Below are 27,144 nucleotides of genomic sequence, written 5' to 3' on the forward strand. Positions count from 1 at the left end.
AATTCATCTTCAGAAAATAATGTGCCAGCCAACCAGCTTTGTCTTTATTTGATTCATCTTAGGTGGTCATACATGTTACTTCTTTCAAATTGGCTTGAGACCTAATTGGTGCATTCTGCTATCACACAAATGAAGCAATCTGAGGTCTGGGGATTCTGTTCTTTTGTTGTTGATTTTTTTTTTTTTTTTTTTTTAACTTTTTGTAGAGAAGGTGTAATTGAGTCATCAGAGCTACACTGATTAACATACTCTTAGGACTGGGTGTTAGGACTGGACAACAAATACAAATTTTGATACTTCCTCAGTCTTTTGTCAATGAAGGTCACTCTCAAAATGATACAACAGACAACCTTTCCTGAAGTCACTCAGAAGTTTGTCATCTCCATTTTGCCCTTCCTTTTCACCACAACAGCATCTGGTAAATATGTATCAAGCCATGCCTGCATCTCTTTCAAAAGCCAAAGAACTAATGCAGCTGCTATTAAGTATGATTTTTTAATCACTCCCTGCTTTTCTCCTCTAATTGTAGTTATTCCAAATACCACCACATAATTAAAGAGGTCTTTTCAAAAAGAAAAGCCATGCAGTCCCTTTTACCCTTGGAAGGAAAAGCAACCTTACAGACCTATCAGTATTATTCTGCTGCATAGAGCAACTAAATTAACAAGGAGGATTAAATGCAGAGCCAATTACAACATTAAAAAAACTTCTTCTATTCCCTTGTCTACATTCAACCAGAAAAACAAGTCCCCATGAAATCAGATCGTAGGTGTTTTTATGAGTTTCCTGGACACTATGTGAAAGGTTCACCTCTGCACAGTTTCTCATTTTAACAACAAAATATAACCTCAGTGGTTAAAAAAATAAAATACTGTTTTGCCAAAAGCAGGACATCCATGTTCTGCTCTTTATAGTAGTGACAGCCTTGCATAGCACAGCTGATACTAATGAATGTACTTCAGTAAATTATACAACTACTGAAATATGGGACAACAAATATAAAAGAGACAAATAGGTACCAGAACGTCCTCAATAAGTGAAAATACACGCGGAGACTCCAGACTCCTCACTGCTTCCAACACCCATAGCTACCCTATGTTTACAAACCCATCTGGAAGCAGGACCGTAAGAGTTTGGCCAGCCATGTCTGTCCCTGCAACACAATCCCTTGTTCATCAACATCTCCTGCACTGGAAATCACTCCAGAAAAACTCTCCCTGGCTGTCTTCTTCTTAGCAGCTTCTAATGCACAAGTGTGCAAAAAGAATTAGTTGTAAAAGGGTTCAAAAGTTAACAGCATGACTAAGTGAAGACATCCTAAATATCTCCTGCAGTGCTGTGGCCTGAGCACCAACAAGACTGTTATCTTTTCTAGCAGTCTCATTCCTTGCTGCTTCAGGCCTTGCAAGGGTGTTGTTCTTCCATTTCCACCCCTATCTCACTCCAAGAGACTTGAGATGAGCGTAGAACTGTACAACAGTCAAAAATATTCTTGCCTGCTCCATGTATGCTGCCCTCCCATGGAGGAAGAGGGCTGCTCACTTCAGGAGGGGAAGCAGCTCCAACTTAACTCCTTACCTTTTCACAGACTTACATGGCAAAAATAACTGTCACTGCTTTCTACAGATTGCCATTTTGTACTTGTACAGTTCTTCACCCAAGCCTTTCACATCTATAACCATATTCTGATGGTTTAAAACAGACAAGTGTTTGGATAAGTGAGAATGTGATGTGTTCTGGCACCATCCACCTTCACTTCACGTAAAGGAGAGAGCTGATCCCAGCCCTGGTAATTAGGGAGATGCAGCATTTAGTCATGTGTCTCTTGGGAACAGCACATTTAATTCAGGGCTTTGGCAGAGTTGGTTGGGTGTAGGCTGGGCATTTTGAGTACAGTACTTGCCCATTTCCTCTGAGCAGTGACGGAGGTCATGCAGCCTCAACTTGCTCTTTCACTGAATGTGGTCATCTAGGCTACAAGCTCTCCACAAGGGAGTGTGAACACATATGCTTCTCTTACCATGAGGAAGGGTTTCCTTCAACTTAATGCTGCTTTCCTTTGGTAAGGCTCCCATTCATCAAATGCATCCCACTTATCTTTCATTTTCTTGATCAAATGTTTTACTTGATAAAATTTGGAAACTGCCTCTCTAAAAACATTCCAAGTAAGAGAACAATAGACAGACAAACGAAGAACTAATGTTTCTTCCTTGATGCCTGGCTTGTTTCTAATGTTCCCAGAATATTGTTTTTAAGGAAATAAAAAAAGGAAAAAAAAAATCATCAGGTTAAAAAAAACCCTCTGTTGTATTCTTTAAATGCTAACTTCTTTTACAGCAAGTTTTCAAAGCTGTGTGGGGGTGGAGAAGCTATAAATAACGACATTTGTGCATGTTCCTTCTGTACAAGACACAGAAAATGTGCTCTGCATCAGCACAGAAAGATGCTGCTGTGCTCTGCATGAGACTTCTCAAGGCTTGTGGGTAGATTTTTTTCTTTTGCAATTACGCTGCTGGTGTTGCTGTTGGTGAGCCATTTCTCCAATGCTTAGGAAACATACCTGGCACTTAACTGTAGCATGATGAATTAGCAATACAACTAATTGATGTCAATCTCCTATCAAGGGTAATATGCAGAAATACAGAAATATTTTCTTACCTAGAGCAGCTAGAAGGTTTTGGTTGTTGCTGTTTGTAGCACTAGTTTGAACAGATTTCGCTCCTCCTAAGGCTTAGTGGCTACTTCACTTTCCCCAGGTCCCCATTTCCCGTCCCACATTTGCCCTCTCAGACCAGTTTTTCAGGGCACAACCACCAGGTCAGCCAAGGTTGGGCCCAGCTACACTCTTAGGTCTGGCTCCCTCAGACCTCAGGCTGTTTGCTTAGACATAGTCAGAGTTTCCTGAAAGAACACCCTGGGCCCCTCTCAGCTCAAGAGGATGGGAAGAAAAATGTGCCAGGCAGAGTAGACATTGAAGCAAAGGCAATCTGAAAAGTTGTTAATTTTTTACTCAAGCAATCTCTCATCCTCCATTGCTGTTGTTTCCACCATTTTAGAATGCGGTTTGGAGCTCTCTCAAGAAGAGAAACACCTGGCCCAAACCCAGGGTCCTCCTCACATGCTCTGAAGTAGGATTAGGACATCCCAGAAGCAAAAGGACTGAGCTCAGTTATTGCTGCAAGTGCAGATTCCTGGAGCCTAAATAAGAACCAACAACACAGACAGAGAAATCATAGGTCTCATGATGATCACAAACCCTAATGGCATAGACACAGTGCCAGAAGCTCAAGTCCTTCTGCACATCATCCCCCAAAGAGCCAGAGAGCCAGCTGATCCACAGGAGAGAGAGCTCTAAAGAAACAGTTAACAGTGCTCAGACTATGCTACAACCATACTAGGGCCTTTTTCAATTCCTCAGTAATACCCCCCCTCCAGTAACTCGTATGTGACCTCTCTGGCATCAGAGCAGAACAGAAAATCAGCACTTGCAGTCCTGATAGTAAATAGAGACACCTGCAGGACCCAGCTGATTTGGATTTTTGATAGGCAGTTATGATTTAGACCTCCAAGGTGTTGACAGAAGTTATTATTAACTGCTAACATCACAGCTAATTGCCCAGTGCTGATTTTCATGTTTGTGAGGGAAAGCATCTGATCCTGAAGAGATTATTAATTTTATTATTATTATCATTTTTAAGAGTAGCCCACTATGGCTTGCAAAGTAGATTCCTTGCATATATTCACTTAATTTGTTTTTTTTTTTTTTTTTTTTTTTTTTTTTTTTCTCAGTGGGACTGTCCAAAATGTAAAATGTCCCTAAAGAAATACAGCACATACACAGGAGGGACCAAAGGAGTGTCATGAACTCTTTAGAAAAGTACATTAACCTCGAGTATGTAAATAGAGCAGTTGATTTTAACTCTGTCAGTGACAAATGTGCCTAAAGGCTTTAAGAGAGGAAACAAAACTACTGGAGGACATATTTACTACATGTTTTTCAGCTGTAACCAGAGCATAACAGTTAGCGTAGGCAGAAGTGGAATAGTGTAATGGCAAGCAGGGTTAGGCACCTACCTTGGGTAACAACTCCTCATTTACTCTGTAGGAAAGGAACTACCTACGTGACTGGCTTCTAATTTTGGTGCTCTGGGACACTGTCTGGACCTGCTACTAACCTGGACTGCACTGTGAATTTAGACATGGATTAAGATGGTACCATCGACAGCTTGATAGTATCAACCCACCTGAACTGTTACTAAATAAGATGTTTAAAGCCAATGAACAAATAGAAAGGACTGATAAAGCAAAGATGAACTTCACGACAGAGCAGTCTTTAATACAAGCACTATGCTCCAGGCCTAATGTTGACAGCCCTCACTGTGCTGAGTTGTCTGCTTCGCCGTAGAGAAAACTGCTGATCGACCAGAATATTAAATAAAGTTCTGCTTAGGTTACTGTTGGGAGCAGACGATTTAATCATCTTCATTTAACCAGGCTTATAATCCCAGCACAGACAAGTTTAGTATGAGAACAACCTCCAACTGGGATAAATGGGTCTTGGTACGTAGTGTTGTCTCAGTAACAGAAAAACTATGCAAAATGGTACAGCACTGCAGCAGCCTCAAACACCCTTGCCAGGGTCAGAGCCCCATGGGGCTGGGTTTTGTGCCACCACATTGGAAAACACCTTTCCTCCATGGGGCTCTGACCTGGTTTGAAACTTGAGGCAAAACCTGAGTACAAATAAGAAGCGCCCTGAATGCCAGGAGTGGCTCTTCTCCATCCTGGCAGTTCCCAACTATCAGAGACTTTTCTAACATCACTTGTTTGTCTTTTAAACAATTAACCTAACTCCTCAAATGTTTTATCTCCCAGTTTGAGATATTCTGTGCATCAGGCTGTGCCCAGGGTAGACAGGACGGCAGCACAAGGCTGCCTTTGGGGGTTGGCCTCCCAGCAGGGCTTTTCTACCACAGGGTCCCGCTCAGGGACTCACACTGGCACCACAGCATCCCTTCTGCTCACACTGCCTGTCGGTCAGTCACTGCTCAGGCCAACCAGCTGCATATGACACATGGTCTCCCTGAACAGAGAAGTCACAGCTCAGTGCTGCAAATAAGCGGGGAAAGGGCTGAGTTGCTGAGATGTGTGAGAAGTTTGGCATGTGGCATACAGGCCCCATGCTGAGCCAAACACTCAGTGTGAAAGACACAACAGAACTGAAAATAAAAAGCTCAGGACATTTGCATTGCTGTGTAACCTACCCATAATCATATGGCTGATTTCTTCCAAAGGTCACTGCAGAAACTGATCTTACGAGGGTTTTGAAGGGTGAAGGGCCAACGACCTTACAGACTGATCAAAGGAGGCTGCAGATAACAGCAATGAGGAGCTGTTTGTGGGGAGGCAAACAAATGGATGCTGAGCCCTAAGTCCCCTGGCAGACTGGTTGAGATGATGCAAAAATAAACTAAGATTTATGTGCAAGCAGGATGAGACTTATGAAAAGCTCTTTCAGCAAGGAACAACCTTGAACTGTTCAGGAGAGAAAAGACACTTGAAGGACTCCAGATGTGTGAGTCATGGGCAGAGCAAGGCCCAGAAGTGGTTGGGGACTTCCCATGAGCATCTCATTTAATGAAAAAATCACTTTCCTCACACGTGAAGTTTTCTGTGAAAAAAACTCATTCCTGTTTTTTTTTTTTTGTTTGTTTGTTTTTTTTTTTTTGGGTGGGGGTGAGGTGTGGGTTGTGTCTCCCAGCATATAGCATCCCCTCTCCCCTCATCCTGAACTTACTGTTCTTCTTGTTTCCTGACACCACATAACACTTTAAAAAACCTGAGGAGGCTAGCAAGCAAGCAAAAGCAACGCCCCAAATACATTCTGATTTTTTAAAAATTACCTTTTGTTATAGAGAAAAAAAAAAAGGGAAAAAAAAAAAAAAAGAAAAAAAAAAGAAAAGAAGTGATTATTGATTTGTTTTTGTTTTGTGATTTTTTTTCCCTAACTTTTCATGCTGGTTTGGGAAGGAAACTATCTCAAGGTCAAAATGCTTTTTGTGGCTGAAGCCAAAAATAAAAGTAATTTTCTCCATCCCTCAACACATGTCCCCCATCCAAAAAACTCCAAAAGGCAGGAAGAAGAAACAAGTAAAGAACTGTCAGACCAACAGGAGGAGAAATATAAAAGACCAGTGGACAGGCATGAAATATGTTTGTTTTACATGGTTTTTATGTTTGAAGGACATTTTTTTTAAAAAGGGAATCATAGCATAAAAGAAAGTTTATATTTGTAATAGTATACAGGAGTTTGGGCCTACCAGTTCTAAAATGTGCCTGGGGGTCACCCCAGCCTAGGCAATAGCTTCCAGAACTGCAATCCAAAGATTACAACTTTAAAAAGCAAACAAGAGGCTTTGTTGTAAGAGCTCCCTGTGAGGAATATGAAACAAAAGTAGTTGCTTAAAAGTCTCCTGTGAGCTAAAGCATTGTGTTCAGACTTAGATGGTACACAAACTGACTTCCAAGGACAGAAATACCAGAACCTTTCAATCAAGTTGTTTGGGTAGGGACGCTACTTAAGGTACAGCCAACAGAAGCACAGAGCACAGTTATATGGAGCAGAGCTAGAAAAAGCAGTTTGTGACACGGGTTGAGGTAGAGCTGCTAGAAGTGAGAGGTAGTGGGAATGACTGGCCTGGAGAGGAACAGCTAGCATAAACAGGTCATAGTGCCAGATCAGCTCAACCTAAATTGGGCCTCGCTACACAGTAAGACATAATAATCTCAAATTGTGAGCGCAGGTCATTGCCAGAGGCAGAAAGTAACCAGCTGGCTGAGCAGCTGCCCCATGCAGGAAAACACCGTGAAATCGTTATAGTTATACTTCAGCAACTAGCTATCATTATCCTCTTTGTTGTCTGGCTAGTTGTTTTCTCACTTTAATGAAAATACCTTTTGTTGGCCATCAGTCAAAAGCAATATGAAAGAGGATTGATCACTGAGTGACAGGCAGAATCATGAAAAGGCTGGGAGATCATGTGAGGAGGTAATTGGAAGGAAAGATCACGGGAAACAAATGGAGTAGAAAAGAAAGACTATTTTAGACTCCTAAACCAATGCCCAAAATAGCATATTTATTTCTTAGCATAACAGACCCATATTTCATTTTTACATAGTCCAAATAAATCCCGTAAGACATTCTCTTCAGGGGTAAAACTGAACTAGCAATGACTTTGAAGGTTTAGAGCAAGGATTTGTGAATCAGACATCCTGACATGAGGAGTTCTGGCCATGAAGGTTTCAGTGACCTTTGGCAAGTCGCTTAGCATCAACCTTTCAGAAGACCCATAATCCTGAGATGAAAGAAACCACAACAAGCAAGAAGTACTACTGTTATTGTTACTTCTTAAAGTTGCAGGAGGAAAAGCCTTCTAGCATTCCAGCTTATGTTTATTCAGAGACCTTATTTTTTCTCTGTACCCTTAGTGACAATGACTCATTCTAGCAATTGCTTTCAAAAATATATATATATTTCTGGAGAAAATTATTTTTCTTCCTTCACCATTGCAGCCCTACTATTTTTGTAGGCCTAATCAGTAACAGACGAGCCTGATTCTTTCCCCCCCTTTTGCCATGACAATGGGAGCCAATGATGCCTTTCAAAAACAATAAACTAAACATCGTATTTTCAGGGATGCTGACATGCAAACAATCTGGGTATAGAACTAAACAACGAGGATATGCTATATAAGGCGGATGATTCTGCTCGAGCATAACAACAGCAAATTTTAGCACTTTCCCTAGGACTGACTTCTCAAGTTTGCTACAGAGTGAACCCTGGATCAGACAGGCACTGAATGGCCTGGCATGGTGGCTAGAAGTGCTCAGCACCACACAGGATTGGTCTCCTGCATCCTATTTCATCTCACCCAACACCAGGTAATATCAAACTGAAGGACCTCCCTGGAGAGCCTACTTTCTCATTATTTCCCCTGACAGAAAGAGTATCCACAGTACAATTCAGATCTTAGACAGACTGAGTCATTCCCTGAAGATGCCAGTGTCTCTCCACTGACTATAAAAGGAGACTATGCATTAGGCTCCTGACTTGGATGATTCAGTTACGTTCTTAAAGACAGGCAGGATAAATCCAGACCACGGAGAGCTGCCTCTACCTCCTGAGAGGTAACTGTATTATTATATCATCTTTTCCATTTGTTCATACAACATGTTGCATCCTCTCCTTTCGCTATGAGGTAGATTCAAAGCCTGGAGGAGTCAGCAGGATTTTCAAGAGTTTCTGGAAGGCCTTCTTAGAGATTCCTAAACTCTTAGTAAGAATCCAAACTTTTCCAGTTCAGAAAGCAGCAAAACAGACCATCTGTAAGGACTGTGTCTTAAAGGACAGACAGTATCCTAAACAAGAAAAACAGTTTAGGGGGCACAAAGGATTATTTTTTTTCTGTTCCTCTTCTCACTTAAGTAGGTTCAGAGATCAAGCTGGCTGGTTCAGATTTCTTCAGATCCTATTTCCCAAGACAGCTGTGGAGCTCATCAAAGTGTTCTTGCACTGCTCTTACATCAATACTAAGTAAACTTCAGTTAGTAACTGAAGCTGGCCCCTGAAGTTTGATATCCCTAGTGCTTCTGCTCTGTGTAGAAATTAAAAAGTGATCATTATTATTTTTTAATCAGTGACTCCTCAAAAGCACAAAGAACAATTGTCTACTTGGCTTAATAACTATATAGAGTAAGAAAGATAAAAGGTTGATTCCAGATAATTTCAAGTTACACTTTAAATCAAATTTTGCAGAGGATACAGTACTGTTAATCAACAAGCCTTAAGGAATTTCCTGAAAAAAATATCATTAAATGAAAATGTAATTGCTTAAACCCATATTTCTTTGTAAAAACTTTTGGCACAAAAAGTATAATACTGATATATATGATACTGTTATAAATGTTGTCAGAAGTTCAGAACACAGCTTGCTCTCTCATGTGAGTTTGAAGTATTTAAAGAAATTAACTTCTTGGGCTGCTTTCTTAAGACATCTGAGTTGTTCTTACATGAGACACTGATCACTGGTTAGAGGGTACAAGTGTGACTACCAGGACAGAAACACAAAGCCTTGTGTTATTTAAATGGCCATGTTATTATTAGTTCATTTCATAGGATCTGCAGGATACTAATCAGTACCACTTCACTTTCAAGTCAGTGACAGCGTTGGTTACTTGTCAGCCCTCTTCAGAAGATGAGTGGGGCCACAAACCTCTTCATTGCCTGGACTTGCACTCATACAGCCTGAAAAGGTGCCAGTTCCTTTGGCAGGAACAAAAGAATGGAATGAAAATTGCTCTAGGGAAGCAGTTGCCAAGATATTTTATTGCATGGTCTGTGACAAAAAGGGGATGGAAACAAACAAACAAAAATCATTTTACTACAGACTTACTGTCATTTATGGCATAAATAATACACCAGACAAGCACCAATAAAGAGGTCGTTAAGGATATAATGTGGATTTGTAAGCATGTGCACATCTTATTAAGTTAGCCATTTAGAGATATGTAGGTAAAAGTTTTACTGTGATCTACCAAATTCTGTGGTGAGATATTTATATTAGATAATAAACTAGGTGTGGACACTTTGGCCTCAACCATTATCTGGAAGGGCAAGGTTTGTAAAAGCAGTGTTATTTATTTATCTCTTGGTCTCGGGTGACAAAAGATTATTTTCTTCTGTCACTTCCCACTGGGACAAGGTTGCCAGGTAGTTTTACCAGTATTGACTCCTGAGTTCCTTTTTTCATTAATTCTTTGGTACAGTACAACCAGAGTTCAACCTTTCCTCACCATCAGGTACCACTGCAACCATATGGATGGTAAGATCACATATACCTTGTAAGCTCAGAGAAAGTATGGCAGTAATGCTTTGACAATTCAAACATTTGAATGACAAACTAAGTGCATTTCATTAGTTGATAAATTTACCAAAGGGGCTGTGAAAATTCTCTAGGATGCTTCTAATGTTTTAATTATTTATCTGTCAGTGGTAGTAATTTACAAGCTAAATCTGCTCAGATGGCGCAGAGAGCAGTGACGTGTTTTTGCAGGGTGCTGTAGCTGAAGTCATATGGCAGTAAATATAATCTTGACTTGACTCTAATGTTCTTTTTACTTTGCTCTTGTTTACAAATAAATCTATTGTTTTACAAGGCTCAGTGAAGGTACTTATTGTTAACAAAGCATAAAAGGAGACATATAGTCTGATTTCTTCCTTTGAAACAAACTGTGACAAACTGTGATAGAAAACTACAGAATTTTGGAGAAGTCATTGCCTTGAAGTGATCAAAACAACTGATTGTCCACATGCATATGTGGGGGATGTACAGACCTAATCCTCTAAAATCTTGTGTGAAAGCTAAATGAATCATGAACTGTGCCACAAACATCCCAGCATTCTTCTGCAAATGGACTATGCAGATCACACACATCACATGAAGTATTCAGTGTTTTTGGACAGTGTATGGAGGCAGATAGATGTTGGCAGGACATTTTTCTCCATACAAGTGAAGCAGGGCAGGAACAGGGAATGATCTGTTTTCTCGGCCAGTAAAAGCCAGACATGTTACAAGTTAAAGTGCTTGGTTATGAAGAGAGACAGCCTTTCCTCTGCAATACTTTGCAGTCTCCCACAACAATGGTAGCTGGTAAATGTAATGATATCAGTGTGGCCACATGGCCTTTTTATCCATCACCAGAGGCAGATAACCACACAAGGAAACCAAAGCTATGCTCATTAATGTCTCTGGGCATGAGGCCAACAGGACACAGATCTACAAATTTAGAGAAACCCAGATGAACCTGATTCTGGTCTAGCTTGACCTTCTTTAATAACAAAAGGGCTTTGACACATCACTACAACTGGTATGGCAACAGTCCTAGCTTTCTTAGTGTACTGGTACCCACTTGCTAATAAGGGTTTATTAGTGGTGGACATCCTGTGGCTTACTGCGAGTCTTCACCTGGCATGAGGTGCATGTCTCCTTTTTCCATGCAGAACCACCCCAGCTAAATCAAGACATTGTACAAAGCCAAACAACACCAGTACAGAGAGGACCTCTACATCCACCTATTTTCCAGCTCCTCCTTTACAGGTAATCATCACAACCAAAGTGAAGCAAGAAGGAAGCAGCACCGGCAATGTGAGAAACACGTGAGTCTGTAGAATGTGAATCTGTAGAGAATAAGGTTGGCTGTGTCAGGCAGGGTGTTGGTGTCTGTGCATACACAGATGGGTGGAAAGACCAAGAACTTCCACAAAAAGGAACGACGCCTGCAGAATAAGAGCAGCAGTTTGACTATTCCACCATCAAAGTGCCTTAAAATACCAACTTCAAGGCATGCACAGACCATTTCAATAATGCATCTGATAGGTCTCCATTTTTCTTCTACTTTAATAGGTATGCTTTGGGCTTTACAGCTTCATTTGAATGAGTTTATGAAGTGAGAGAATTCAGACAAAATTCTTGCCTATATTAAACCAAGGGGATAGGGGAAGGCAATGGAGTGAAGAACAATGCTATAAACTTACTACAGTTATTTCTAAGGCTGTTCAATAACATCTGCTTATGGTACAACACTCGTTGTGCCTTGCTATTTTACACTGTTGGTGTTCAAGAGTGCAAAGGGAACATATTAAAGTGGAGAGACACATGCCAAGGCAGACAGGGTAAATCAAGATGTAACAGGGCAAAGCAGGCAAAATTGGAGACAACATTAGAACAATTTCAATTTTCAACAGAAATTGAAATGGTGTAAATTTGCTGGTAAGTAGTCTGGAGAAGCAGAAGACCCAGAATAGAGGGGGACAAAAAGAAAAAGCTACCATAAATGGGCTAAAGCATCTGCAGCAATTACAGAATAACAGTATGAATGTCAAAGGGATTTTTTTCCTCCCTTGTAAGACAGAATCTCAGCACCTCCTCCCACAGCTGTGTTAAGGGATCAAACAGCACAGCTCTTCCCTATCTGAAATGATAGAGAACTTCTGAAAAACAAGAGAAGCAATGAAGTATTTTACACAGTTGGCAATCCAACATTTCTTTTTATAATGATCCTAAATACTTCTGGTGTTAAAAGAGTTCCTTGTCAGTTTATGCCTGCGTAGAGCCTCATAACAGCTCACAAATTGTCTAATCTGCTATTTCTATTGTGTGAATGGTGCTCCATTTCCTGTGAAGGCTGCAAATGCAGTTTCACTCCATTTATTTTCTTCCCTTCTTTAAAATGCTATATGTTCATAACTCATAGTTCTTAGTACACCAGTATTTACCTTTGTTCACATGTGCAAACTGATATCATTGTATTTACATATAGATTTAACAGCAAATAATCTTGGAAAATGTCTGATGGTGTGAGGTAGTGATTATTTTAATGACATTTTATAGCATAACATTTCTTATACTTGTAACTTGGCAATCCACAGTGTTTGTTTAAACTTTTTTTCTATACCACAACTTCTATTTTGGTTACAACTTGACTGTACAGATACATTCTTTCTCAAAATAGGAGTTACTTTTGTTTCTTTTAATTTATCATTTTCAATGTTTTCAGGTTTTGTGCAGTTCAAACTGAAACCAAATTACAGTCAAAAGGATTTCCTTGTCAGTGGGAGATTATCTCAGAACACTGCCCTGACCTGCTAGCAATGCATGCAGTGTGTACTCTGGCCTTGCAAATATTGTAGAAGATATCAAGAATGAAGTGAACAAGCCCTGTCTAACACAGAATAACCCTTTAATCCAGTCCAAAGGACACACCTGGACGACATAAAACTTTCATCCTGCTACCCAGTTTCGCAAAACTTATGGAAACTTGACATTGCATGACTAAGTATTTGAACCTTCTGTCAAGTCTAATTAGAGTAGTTAAATGAAAAATAATTGATCTCTCAGGATCCAAAAGGATCCATTCTCAGAGATCTGTCTTTACTAAAAACTATTAATGCAGTTAAGCATAGAGCAAGAACATGCAAAATAATCCTGGAATCTGTACTAGAAGCATGAAACATAACAAATCTAGTTCCTGTTCACATCTGCTTTTAGGACAAGATTGATGCAGAACAGCTGACATGAAGAGAAAGGTAGAGATGAAGAAGTTGAGTGAGTGTAAGGTCTGACAGATCATCTTCCACCTGAATTTTTCACTTCATTAGCCAACCCTGGAGAGGGTGAACCATGGGACATGCACAGTGGTAAGCTTAAATTTGAAGATGGGTGGAAAGGAAAGAGGAACTCTTCCTTTGAGAAACTACACTGTATCACTGCCAGTCTAGAAGACAGCAATTTCTATTAAATTCAGGCCTCTCTTTTCAGGATTTGTTCTCCCACATACCTTTTTTGATTTGAACCAGGAAGAAGCTAGTTAAAAGTTATTAAATATTGATAAGGCAGATGTTACTTTGGCTAGCAGACAACTTACTAGTAGACAGCTTCACCTGCCAGCTGATAGCTATTTAAAAAAGCAAGCATAATAAGAACTGCACGACAGATACATAGGAGGTGATTACTTTCAAAACAAAATCAAATCAACAAGCAAAAAAAAAAAAAAAAAAAAAAAAAAACCACAAACCAAAAAGCATGCTCAGAGATCTTCCTCCTCCTCATGGAATCTACACTTCATATTTCTGTTTAGCTGCTAATTTCACTTATGAGTTACAAAGCATTCATTTTGAATAGTACAGATGTTTAGTGAACAGAATGATTCATCTCTTCCTCTCTACTTTCTAAGTAGGACAAAGGGATGGAAGTGTGTGCTGGGACAGAAGCACGTCTGTCATTAAGCTGTTGTTTCCCAGATAATAACTACCCATTAAGAGAAAAATTTGGAAAGATTGCTGCCAACAGAACTCACACAGAGTGATGCTTTCTAAATCGATTGGAATCCAGCAACTCTTACTGCTTGTTTCCCCCCCCTCACCGGAAGTCAGATTACACACAAAAGACCTGTACTTTTTGAAAACCAGTGACAGTCTCGTTGCCCTGCATTAAGCAGGAAGTAGAAGTCTGAATGTGTTTCTTGAATGCACCTCTTAAGCACTGCTACTGATTTCAAAAGATGGAAAAGAAAGCTTTGGAGTGGACGTATTGAACGAAAGTGTAAGTAACCCTAGCGGATGAAGAATACATAGCTAATATGGATGCCTATGGACATTATATACCGCAGTTGGATAAAATGTAAAAATACCAGAATTTACAATGCCTTGGTTTTTAAGATTTTAACCCCAAAATTGTATTAAGATAATATATCAAAGTTAAGAAAGTTTGCAGAGCATTCTAGCTGAATTCCAAGTATGTGCTCTATTTAATATATGGCTTATGAATTTCATTACCATGCAGTACGTTTGCTGGTACATAATGAAAGTGAAGTTGCTTAAATTAAGCATCTGTTACATTAAATCTCAGTTTTAATTATATATATGGCATGAATACTTGTGCGGTTTCATGGGAAAAAATGAGCAGGTATAAATTTTAGCAAACTTCTCAAGTCTGCCAAAGAAATGGTCACACGTATTTGTGAAGGATATCTACAGCCACAGTTCTGTCTGTGCTGGTGCACTTTAACTATGGCACTAACAGGACCACAAATGTACACATGTTGCATACAAGTGGCCTGTCCCCCTTCCTTGCTGGTTCACATCTATTTTGCCTGTGACAGCTTTGTCGCTCCATCTCCACCTCATGTTTCACTGGGAGGAAGGCACTGACATAAAGAACCCCAGGGACATTAGAATGCTCCATAAACACGATTAGAGCATTCAGCCTCTTCATTTAAAGCAAGTACCATATTGCCACCAACATCTGTTTCAGGCTGTACAGGGGCCCATAAACAAACCACACCCTGAGGAATGAGCAGAGTCCTGTAACATCTGTTGATTGTGTTTGCATATTTAGCAGCTATGAAAATGGCATCTCATTCTTACTATCAGTTACACTGTTGTGATTGTACTCAAAAGGATTTCTTTTTGACAGAAATTTTATTTCCCTGGAGCCTGAATTCTAAGAGGCAAGCCTGTACGGTATGAACTCCGTTTCTGTGAGGTGGGCTACGTACATTGGGGTGTGTAGTTCATTTGAGCCAGCAAACTCATAGTACAGGTACCTGCCCTCCACAAATGGTAATAATGTAAAGATCACCTAAGCATCGCCACTGAAAGGTCTGTATCTGTATTGCCTCCACACAAGAAGATGAAATATACCATGGTTCGATTGCTTTTTACACTTGAAATCCTTCTTTTTCTAGTAAACGCTGTTTTCTCAAAAACAGCAGAGTACCTACAGCTAATTGCTCACTTGTGACAAATTAACCACTGAAAAGAGTGTCACATTCCCTTGGGGAATGGATTGATCAATAATCAGTGGACTGACTGATGACTTCAATGTGAAACTGAGAGATACTGAAAGGTGCATTAGTATTTCAGCCTGGTTCCAGCACAGGCAAAGCTGCGCACGAAATCTTGGTTGTGACAATATCCTCCAGATAAGGCACCAAACAATCTTTATGTCTGCAAATAAAAGACCATTCTTTACCTCCTTTAGTAATGGCATTACCTGTTGAACATCCTGCTGGAAAACGCAGAGTTGCAGCCTCTGATGTAGCCGGACCTTTCGGTGTTGCCAGATGCTCTCTAGGCGCCGCTGGTGATGCAGGACTTCATGTACCACATCCAACACCTGGTGAACAGCCTTGGAATAATTTGCAGTAGCAGTGAGGGATTCAGAGTTCCCAGGGCTCAAGGGACGCTGTAAGACATCCAACAAAGCTTTCCCATCTTGGCTCACCTGTGTGAAGAAACACATCTACTTCACTGCTCTGGTACTCAAACATCCAAGAGCTGAGAGAGAACAGCCTAGCTGATTCTTCTTCCCTCATATCTTTTCCTTTAGTCAAAAAGGAAGAAAGACCTTGTAACATCTCTTTTTGACTTGTACTTGCACATGCAGTGCCTACCTTTGCTTCCTGGTGGGCCTCCAGTGCCACTCAGCAGGAGCACAGATACTGTGCTGCTGGGGCTGCATGGAACCAGAGATCCCAAGGCTGCGTTATGTTCTGACACTCGGGCACCGAACACTCTTGACGTGCACTAGCTGATGACAGGTGGCATTTGCAATAGCAGGCCTATTTTTTGTGAGGAGGTGGCATTTTAAGAAAACCACAGATGGTAGAGTCAGTCATATTCTGTACAGTATGGGAGAGTCCTTTCTTCGTAGGATTACTAAGTATGAATATACATTCAGAAGTGTGACATTCTGATTCTATACTTCATTCAGTGACAGTGAAAAATAAATTAGTATATGGTAGCGATTCTTCTCTTTCCCAGGATAGCTCAGATGCATCTATAGCCTCCATTTTCAATGGCCTACAAAGTTTGTTGGCAAATAGAAAGCCTTCTGCATGTATGTAACCTTTTTCGTGCATATTAAAACACGTTTTCAGATGCAAAGGCATTGGGGAATTAAAAAATAGAATGCCAGCTTTTTTTTTTCCTGGAACGTTTCTGGAGCATTTTCATATTGCAGGGGCAAAATGAAAAGTGGAACAACAACAAAAAAATAATCCCAACAAACATTATTAATAAGTGCATGTAAATATTAATTCTCTAAAAATGTTTTTGAAATATTTTTCAACTGCAGAGTACAACATTAGAATATTTTGATCAACAGAAACACTAAATAAGGACATTATTGGAATATGTTATTTTCCCAGTCCACTTTCCTTCTGAAACAAACTACAGTGGCATGACAAGATTTTCTGAAAAGTGTTTTAATTTCTATGCAATCATAATCACCAACCTTGCTAGAGAACAGTCTAAAGAACACTTTCCATCCAGGTTGGATTTTGAGCATTATCAGTCTAAGTTAAACATTTCTCAAGGATTTTTCAAGTCTCACTTATATCTGTATTATAAATTGCTTGTTCAAATGTAGCAAATACCCATTAATCCCAAACTGAGTCTTTTGGCAAGCCATGCTACATTGCAGTCTGTTACAGCAGCATATGTCTGGTGCAATTGCAGAGAAATGAAGAGAGCCTTTGTGATTTATACTGGCAAAACTGGGAGTCAAATCTCATCATACTTGGTGGCTACTAGGTGGGCTTCGGCAGATCCTTGGGGATTTTTTTAAATATTCAGGGTAACTTGGAATTAGATCAGGAAGTAAATGGAGAGTCCACAGGGAGAGGCATTCCATACTCAAATTCAGTTGCTGCTGAGGACCAGCTGGAACAATTTGCACATGCTGAAGCCTGCTGGGGCCGCAGAAGGAACAGTCACACTTGCAGTGCACAGTGGAGATGCTGGGGATTTTAGCAGGGCACACCGAGGCACAGGTGTTACCTTAGCAACTTTATAGAGGTGGCAATAGCTGCTAGGCAGGAAGAAGAAGCATTCGTACAGGGAAGAAAAGGCATACGACATGCTATTGTATCTGGGAGAAGATAATCAGCAACAATCTAATCACCGTGAACAGGAAACCACGGCCATGCACACGATTGGGAGCAGCTTCTTAGACCTGGAACTCACTTTTCACTGGCTAAATTCACCATGTGAGTTCACTACTGTCCTGGTACTGGCTTTTGGTTTTACAGTTGGTCCACATCTGTCCCTGGCTGGTGTTACAGCAATTTTTGTATATGCACCTGCTTCATCCAAAGCTGAGACAGGAGCTGAGACAATCTCCTAGACTCACACTGTGAGGAGGAGGAGGAAGAGAGACAAGTGCACTTCTGCATTCTCTCTGACTCCTTGCTTCTTCTACAGGATTTAGGCTTTTATCTATTCCATGAGTTATTTGTTCCTGTTGTCTACCTAAAAAACCTCAGAGATTACAAGTTATGGTTCTTCCCTGATGGGCATAGCCTTCCAGTCATTCTCTGCACAGCTAGAGATAAATACCAGGCACCAGGTGCTTGAGTTGTCCTGCTAATAATCATTAACACAAATTAGAGGCTATTAGAAATGTTCTCCTGCTCTCCAACTTACAGGCTTGTCCTGTCATGCTGGATGAAATGTACAATAAATACATGGCAAGCAGCACAGTGACAAACAGATAACCAGTGGTGCTCTATATTTGCAAAAATACTTATATATTCCAGGACTTCATGTCTCCTGCAGCTCTGCACTTCTTTGGTTTAAAAAGTTTCCTTCCTGGAAGTATTTTTGTTGTGAATATTACTGCATTCTCAATCAAGGGGCACAGAAGATTTGTGCTTTCAGAGCTCAGCAATGCGCAATTTACAGAAAGGAAGGGAACAGCTTCACAAATGGAGGAGCTACATGCTGTGCTCTTCCAGTCATTTCCATGTTCTTAGAATTGCAAAAAATAAAACAATCTCTTTTCATTTGATTCTTCTGAGTTTTTCAGGGACTGTGCAAGGTCACAAGCATCACTTACGATACATTTTTAAAAAGTGCTGCAAAAGTCTTCAAGATTAATGGATCTACACCCAGCATAACTTGCAGCCCCTAGGATGTCTAAGTGCCAGTGCTGTGTTTGTCAAAGCAAATTTGACCATTTCTCACTTATTTTGAAAAGTACAAAATTGCCTGGAGTTTCTGGAAAGGTTTAACTCATCATGTGATATGTACATACTCCTGTCATTTGGTGATATTCCTGCATTTTGACTTCATGATGGGAAAAGTGATAGGGTGGGCTGTATGTAAACGTTTCTGTAAGACATTGTGTGTCCTTGAGTTAACCAAAAAAGCTAGATTTTATTGCGCTAATGCAATAATCTCCATGGAAGTTGTATGCATAAGTAGTGAATAAGCTATGATCTGTAAACATCATATATATATTGGGTCAGCAATACCTCCAAAACTTTGCCAGTGACTAGAGTAATGGTGCCACCTGTGAAACAGCTACAATTTGCACTAGGAAAAAAATGGGTCTTTAGAGCAAATGTATCATGCCTCTGGGAACAGACGGTAAAATTCAGTTAATCAAGTCACACTGAACAAAAGTTACCATCAACATAGCTCAAGCCTGACTAAAGAGAACCTTTTTGGTGTTACCAGTGGGGTAGAAGAGGATTGCATATCAGACCCATGGTCCCTGCTTTCACTATTTTTGAGCTTCACTCATGGTCAATAAAGAAAAAAGGCAAACAATTATGGCTATAACCACGGTAAGGTGGAATTTTTTTTTTTTCCTAAAATTCCTTGGGCATTTCTTCTTGGGTTCCTGCAGAGTATGTGAAACGCTTCATTTTTCTATGTAATAGAACAGAAGAGGCCCCTATATCCAGATTTAGATGTTTATTCCATGGAACGTGCATTCCATTTCAAATATCTTACAATTACAGAGGTAAAAACAGATTTTCAGTGACTCTGCAGGAAAATAAAAGAAAGAGAAAGCTACCATTTTCATCCCATCATAGAGAGCTCTGAGGGAAGACATTAAATTCTACAGGCAAGAGGCACTGTCTGCATTGGAGATATGGGCATGTGGATAGGAGGCAAGACCCTTAGGTCTAATCTAGGCTTTTCAGCTCACCATGTAGCTGTAGTCAAAGGAATGAACATTTCAGAAATAACAGACTGTAACCTCTCTGGCAGTTCTACAGACTGTTTAAAAATGTGCTTATTAGTGAAATAATACGGAAATGTATTAAACAGCTGTGTCTGTGACAATTTGTAGCTTTCCGAGGAAGCATCAGTAAAAGCAATATGCATTTTAAAAATTGCTTTTGTTTTTTAAATCAATTTTCTTTTCACAAAAAATAAGACTGGGGCTTCTAAACAAAATGCCAGTTTTAAACATTATTTTTATTTAACCCCAATTTGACTTACTTTTTAGAAGTATTTTTAAGTGCCAACAGAAAACCTTAGTTTCTGACTAGACACATGTATAAAACTCATGGTTGTAACTGGACGTCAACTGGGCTGTTCTGTGTTTACTTAAACAAGCCGCTGCTCCTGAGAAGCCTGTCTGAGTACTGAATTAGGAACTGATCTTTGTGATTACAATCCAGAATTGCTCTAATAATTAACGCTCAAATTCTTCCAGTTATTCAGAAAATAGGAGATTACTATTTAACATCACTTACGTTCATGGTATCTGAACAACTTCACCGTATATGTGTACCACCAACCCTCAAATAGCAAATAATTTTCTCCTGCATTTTATTCTACATATTCTTCCAAGAATATGATGAACAGAGCAAGAGCTGAACAGTGTGACTTTGTATGTTGAAACAAGAAGCTTTGTCATCCTCAGTTCCCATTCACGTACCTGTGTCATGACTCATTCACAACAGGAAATCAACAGGAGTAAAGCTACTGCCATCTAAAATGGGTTTCCATTTCAGCAAAGGCAGTGAAACTGTTCTTCTTTGGGGTGGCAACACTAGTTCCAGATTCCATTTGTGTTTGGGTTTGTCCCCTAGATTGTCCTGGTGCACCCTTGCAACAAGATTACTGTGACTCCCCAGAATCCTACAGCCTGGGAGAAGGTAGATTTGACTCCTTCTTTGAAAAAGTTGCAACAATGGAATACAAACCTATCTTACTTGGAAAAGCCAACCTCCCAAACATAGTTAAGTATCTTATCACTTAGATACTCACATAATCCTCTGGGAAACACATACCTCTGTGTATGCCTGTGTTACTTGTTCATACAGGGTCTGATGGTGATGGATGGCCAGTTCCAGATCTTGCATCTCAGAGGGGAGCCCTCCTTCACTGCACATTTTACACCAGGCATCCACACCTGAAAGGAACTGAAACAATTCCAGAAACAATGAGCAACAGCGACACAGAACATCTCATCACTGTCAGCTTTAGAAAACTTTGCAGAGTGCCACAGATGACTGTAGATTGGACCATGGAGAACATAACAGTTATAAGGGGTTCATATGGGCACCCTGAAACAGCACATTCCCATCACCCCTTCAAGTGCCTGAAAAAACACCTATATCCAAATGTAATGCTTTTTGCGTTTTCTTGATTAAAAACTAATGCTTCTTTAACCAGGTCTAGAAAACATCCATTCTAAGAGACTTTGCAGGGAGGCTGAAACATTTTGAAAAAAACCATCAGCGTGAGGCACAGGAGGACACAGTTGCACATCCAGCTGTATTTGTCATCATCTCAGCTGCCAACTTCCCTTGGTCACTTACCTGTACTTAACACTGCTAATTTGGGCAATACAAACTCCCACTAAAAATCAATGTTGACATGCATTTTAATGATAGACAGACAGTTTGTATTCAAGTAGCTCCCACCTCAGCACCAGCTCAGTGGGATTGCTAACAGAATACCAAGGCTTTAACCCCTGGGTCACACGTTTGATTCTGGCCCAGGTCAGCAGTGATCAGATACCATTACCATCTGATGGCTGTCAGGCAGCCAATGCAAAATGAGCTGCTGGTTTCAGTCCAGTTCCTGGTGGGCAGACATCCACAAAAAGGGAGAAAAAAGTCATTGCATTTGCAATAGATATGGGTTAGCACCTTGGTTGGAAGCCTTAACAGAGAGCCAGAAATGGAACAGGCTTGGGGAGCAGAGGGATGGAAATTTTTTTTTCCACTCTTAAAGGCCTCCTGAGCAGTGCTGATGCACTTTGGCAGAACATATTGGGGAGGCTCTCCTGGGGGCTGCCTGTTCTGTAAAAGAAAAGTGGAATTTAGTCTGTAAGGTTCCCATCCTCCTTTTTTTTTAAACAGAGCCTACTTCAACAACACAGCATCTAACGTGCTCATATTTTGTCCGTACAGACTGCCTAATGCCACCTCATTACTACTCATTAATATTTTCTCTTTCTCCATCTTGCTGTTAAGCCAGCCTGCCATATTTCAGGGCTATTTATAAAAATAAAAAAGAACAGCTAATTATACAACAGATGCAGTACCCTGTAGGGTGAATGTATAATGCTGCAAAACCACCCCCAGGACCACAGTTTTATCCACTCCTGAAGCGTTCACCTGTGGCTTGTTAGTAAAGCACTAACTCACAGCATGAAAGGCTGTGAGATTCAAAGTAAAGAATTTCAATTCAACTCTGGTTCTGGCATCAGCATCCTTTTTTATTAGCAGTGTAAAGCTATTCACCACGCTGCTGTGTAATCAGGGCTATAAAGTGTTTGCACTGTAAATACTTTTCAGTGTACAAAGATTCAATAACAAAGATAAACTCCTAAACATTCATATCTACAAAGTAAAAATCTACCAGTGAAAACTGTGCTTTCTAGAAGACTGGACTCAAGGATGGCAGATTCTCTTGTGTTGATTCGACCACTGATTTGTTGAATCTCTTAAGATGAAATTCCCAAACACTCCTGCATGAAGCTGAGGTCATCATCTTTTTTTGCTAAGCTAGTGGGATTCACATAATGTCCTATGCAATTTTAAGAGTACGGAGCTGAGACCAATACTTTCTAGAGCTGTTACATAAACCTCTCGGTGAACAGAGGGAACAAAAGATCTTTACACCTTAGAGACCAGTGTTCCTGCTGCTGAAATCACACAGTTATGACTCTTATCTAAACGGCCAAATTCTACCAATTTTTGTACAAGCACTTATAGACCTGTTTCTCATATATGGCCATGTCTCCAGAACATGATTTGCAGTGTAGGTGGAAGACACCTCAAGAAGATGAATGTAAGTACATTCACACCTGGTTGTCTCACATCTATCTTTCCTCTATATATCAATTGTATATAGAGAACATCATATCAGCAATTACATCAGCAATTTCACTACTACCACCACCACCAGAAACAGTTGATATCCTCTCTTTTGAGAAGTTTTAAGAAATACAGCTTGTCAGTGTTTTACTCTGATACCCTGAAGTGGTGGTCTACATGGAGATCCACACAGAGAGCAAGTTGTTTTTTAAGGATTTTTGCAAAGTATTACATCACAACATTGGAATTTGTGTATCTTGAAAAAAGCAGCTATGTTAATTTTTATTACTTCTCACTTATTGTAGCGGGCCTGATCAACTTTATTTTATGTAACCCTTCACACTAGAAGCACATTCATATAACAAAGTCGCCATTTGAGTTAAATAAATTTAAAATTGTAAATTTCTAACTGTGAGATCAGAACAGGAGCTGTTACTGTCTAGTGGATACTCAGTACCATTTAAATTAATTGCTTAAGTTTCTAGTTAGCCCTTAGACAGGAATAGCTCCTACTGGAACATAAAAGCTGCCTAAATATGATTTGAAATGACAGACTCCAATAATTCTACATGTTTTTCAAGACTTGAGGAAAGATTAAGAAAAATCTCTCCTAAAATTAAAAGTTTCCCTAAGGTATCTTTGTGCCTCTGATGTAATCCAAAAGTAACTTTAAAGTAATGACCCACAATTACTCCTAACTCACAACCTATTCACCGAAGTCACAAATTCTGTATTAGGTCAGGTACTAATGGATTCTTAGGCAACTTCTTTCAAGTTCTCCTTTCTAACTCCTATTCTGGATCACATGGCTGCTCCAAAACACAGCTCTGTCATTTTGTAGTCCATATTCCTTCAACTTTTTTTGCACAGTCTTTGCTTGCTGTTTACTAGGCCTCCACCTGGGAACTGTGGCATAACCAGGGTAGTTCTCCCAGGCGCAGAAAAATTAAAAACAGACTCTAGTCTGCCTTTGTCATCCTGAGCATCCTGAGATGGATCCAGAAAGTCTGTGGGGAAAGATGAAAAGGCAGCAATGAAATTGTTTTTTCAGTGGCCTAAAATATCTATTGATGCCCTGATTTTATATTTTATATAGATATATATATTTTTTTGATGAGGTTAACCGTATGCTTCCTGATGTTGTTTTTGGAATTTCCTTTCCCTACCTAATGCAGAAGTTATCTTGTTTTTATCCCTGCATCTCACAGATATCAATTGACTTTCCCTTTCCTCCCTTTCCTCAAATTCTTCCTCCCTTTTTTGTTTTCTTCTCTTTTGCATTTCCTTTCCTCAAACAGAGAACCCCAGGACATACTGAGAGGGATCCAGATAGAGATGAGAACAGTAATATTCCTGTCTGGGGAGTAAGGCAACATGAAATGAATAGTCAAGGGTCAGTTTTCAGAGAATCAGCATGAATGTCTAGTGTACACACCCAACACTAACTACTTTAACCAGTAAGTCTGCTTGTGTCCTTCTGAGGGTAGACGCTAGCCCAGAATTAATTGATTTGGATCTCTCAGATGATTGAAGACGCTAATTTGTTCATTCTGACAAAATCTGAGATGTGAGCATCCTATTAATACTTCAGCACACTTTCAGAGATTGCAACCAAGAAAGGGGAGGACACGTAGTACGTCTGCTTCTGCCATCTGGCACTCAGTGGGTCAGAATCTCCTCTGGCGTAACTCAGCACAGCTCTCTCAAAATCACAGTGAGATAAGACACTTTTTCTTGCAACCTTGAATAGCCTCAGATATACCCAAAGATATAGAAGTGGATTCTCTTTTGCTCTAGAAGATCTTTCCATGATAACATGAGAAGAGAAAAAGAAAAAAAAAGAAAGATTTGTAGCAGGCAGAATTAAGGGACATTTGGGAAACACCTCCATTGAGTATCCTGAGTTGTGCCTTCACCTGGACACAGCAGGTATTTGCAGTTTAGTTTACTAGTTTTGATCAAACACACGTGCTGAAGAAAGCTTGGCTGGAGGCTGAGTTGGCAACATTTGTCTTTTCTTTCCTTCCTTTTTTTTTTTTTTCCCCTTTTCTTTGTATGCATTTTTGGGCACATGCGTGTCTTCCTTATTTTTTTAAACATAATTTATACATACCAAACCATCATCAAGAAAATGCCAAAGAAAAGGAAAGAAGGAAAAGAAAGAGACAAAGCAAAAACCCAGCTTTGATCCAGGAACTCATTCAGCCAAGTTCAATTCAGTGTGCCACATGTATCTGCTGTGGGAGCCAGGCTAGCAACGCGATTCTGAAGCACGTGAAGACAGATGTGAGGTTCAATTCCCAGCAGGGTTGACTCAGCCTTTCATCCTTTCAAACCAGACAAACTGTATTCTGTACAGTGTGCTGTGTGGGGTCTTTAGGAAGAGACCTTGAAAAACAAGTTGTTTCCTGCTCAGCTTGCATGTTATAAGATATAGAGCTTTTCATAAATCTCTGTCCCAAGCCAACGACTTCCTTGCAGGCTGTGGTGTGCCAACGGCTGGAAGATTATGATCTTACTAAGATTTACAATCAGTAGGAAGGATGGAATAAAGAGATGGTAGTGGCTTATTGCACTGGAGAGGGAAAGGCAATCTGCATATCAGACTGGTATGGGGAGGCAGGGGCATACTGTGGGAAAAACTGTTTGGATCTGCATCAGTACTACCATTACCAACACAACAGAGGGAGCAAAAACAAGATTTGATCTAGGGCAGAGGAAGTAGTGGGTTTATCTACATATTTGTTTCAGAGATATAAGCCTTATTTATTGTAAAATGAGGAAGCTCTGATCTGAGTTTAAAAAGTAAAACAGTAACAAAAAAAAAAAAAAAAACAAAACAACACAAACACAGAACACCACCACAACCCTGGGTGCTGCCACATAATAAAGGACCACATTTGGAATGAAGGCTTGATAGACCACAGATTTGGTCTGAGTTAGAGAACAGATGCCAAACACCTCACTTTTTATACTATACAGAGGTCAAATGACTAAATTATTAGCCTACAAGTCACTGCTTTATTCTATCAGAGTTACTGAAGCAGGACCAACACTTCAGCCCTGGCTAATGGACACGCTAACTCCCACACTCCCCTTCTTCCAGCAGTCTGAGCCTACAGGCTTGAGATCAGCGCTTACCTCCCACTGAATTGTTGCTTATTACAAGTGAGGAGCAACTGCTGTTCAGAATTAGCAAACTCTCCTGTCTGCCTAATAATGAGATACTGTATTCTGTCAGGCAGAACAAAATTCAGTTTCTTTTATAGAGGTGCCAAGGGAGGACTGAGTTTTTCAGACCCATCCATTCAATTGTAAAATAAAAAAGAGCCAAAGCTGAAAGTGACATTAGTGAAACTTTTTTTCAAGTTCAGGCTGAAGCAAAATATCCACTTTGACAGTGTTCAAAGGGTAGAGTGACAAAAAAAATTCACCTTTAGCTGACAGACAGCTTAGTATAGCTTTCTGTTTTATTGCCTTTTGTGCTATAAAATACCTTGGCAACTCCTCATAAATTGCAAACAAGACTGACACTTCAGAAAAATAGGGGATTGCTTGTGAACAAGCAAAACAAACCCCAAAACAAACACACATCAAACCAAAGCAAACAAAAAAGAACTAATTCATTAATAAACCTTGTATTATTCTCATTAAGACTGTAGACTGGATAAATTCTTTTTTGATTCTTCTGTATGACAGACAATTATCAGTATGAATTCTACAACTATGCTTTACAGTGTCCATTGTACTGAGATGAACGTACTTGTACTGGTCATCTTGTTAGCGTATCAGTCTCAAAGCCAATGAGCATGCTTACATGAGTAAGTGCCCAGTAGGGTGAGTAATTGCTCTGTGCTATGGTCTGCTGTCAGTAAGAAACAGAAAATAAAGAAAAATCCATGATAATTCTATGCTCAGAAACAAACAAAGAAAATCTTTACTTTTTCAGCTAAACATTTCCATGCATACATTCAGATTTACAAGGCGCAGTTTCTGGCATATCAGTAATAATTTCTTCTTTAGCCACTTGAAATATGGGTTATTATAGAAATATCAACCACAGCCACTTAGTAGCTTTAAATAAACTACTTGGAAAAAACAAGTGCACAACAGCACTCAAGAGAGCCTCAAAGCACCATTTGTCAATGGAAAATAAATGTAATCAACATATAACCAAAGTTGAACCATCAATATTAAGTGAAGCTGGTTTAGGTGTAAAAAAGCAGGTTTCTTCACTGACACATTTTAAGTCTGCTTTTAGCCGTGAAATTATGGAACAATTCTGGTAGTTGTTAAAGATGCAAACCAGAGTTCAGGGACAGAAAGTTCTTTGGGATGCTACTAGCTGTCTTTTAATGAGGCTTAACAAAGCTTGGGGCAATGGAGAATGCTGCAGGAGTGGAGGTGGACTGAATTTTGTAAGCTTCATTAACAGTAATATGCCTTGGCTTCTGGAAA

General features: G+C 39.9%; 1 protein-coding gene across 10 annotated transcripts in view; it reads right to left on the reverse strand.

Moving 5' to 3' along the window:
• KALRN (kalirin RhoGEF kinase) overlaps positions 1–27,144 on the reverse strand; it is a 495,524-nt gene that overhangs the window by 237,374 nt on the left and 231,006 nt on the right. For all 10 annotated transcript variants that reach the window (XM_082764116.1, XM_082764119.1, XM_082764117.1 and 7 more), the window contains 2 exons: positions 20,650–20,781; positions 15,612–15,842 (listed from right to left, as the gene is read on the reverse strand). In XM_082764116.1, coding sequence (XP_082620242.1) covers positions 15,612–15,842; positions 20,650–20,781 — 363 coding nt within the window. The remainder of the gene's footprint in view (positions 1–15,611; positions 15,843–20,649; positions 20,782–27,144) is intronic.

The sequence above is a fragment of the Aythya marila genome (genome assembly GCF_965140915.1).
Source record: "Aythya marila genome assembly, chromosome: 6".
Classification (NCBI taxonomy): domain Eukaryota; kingdom Metazoa; phylum Chordata; class Aves; order Anseriformes; family Anatidae; genus Aythya; species Aythya marila.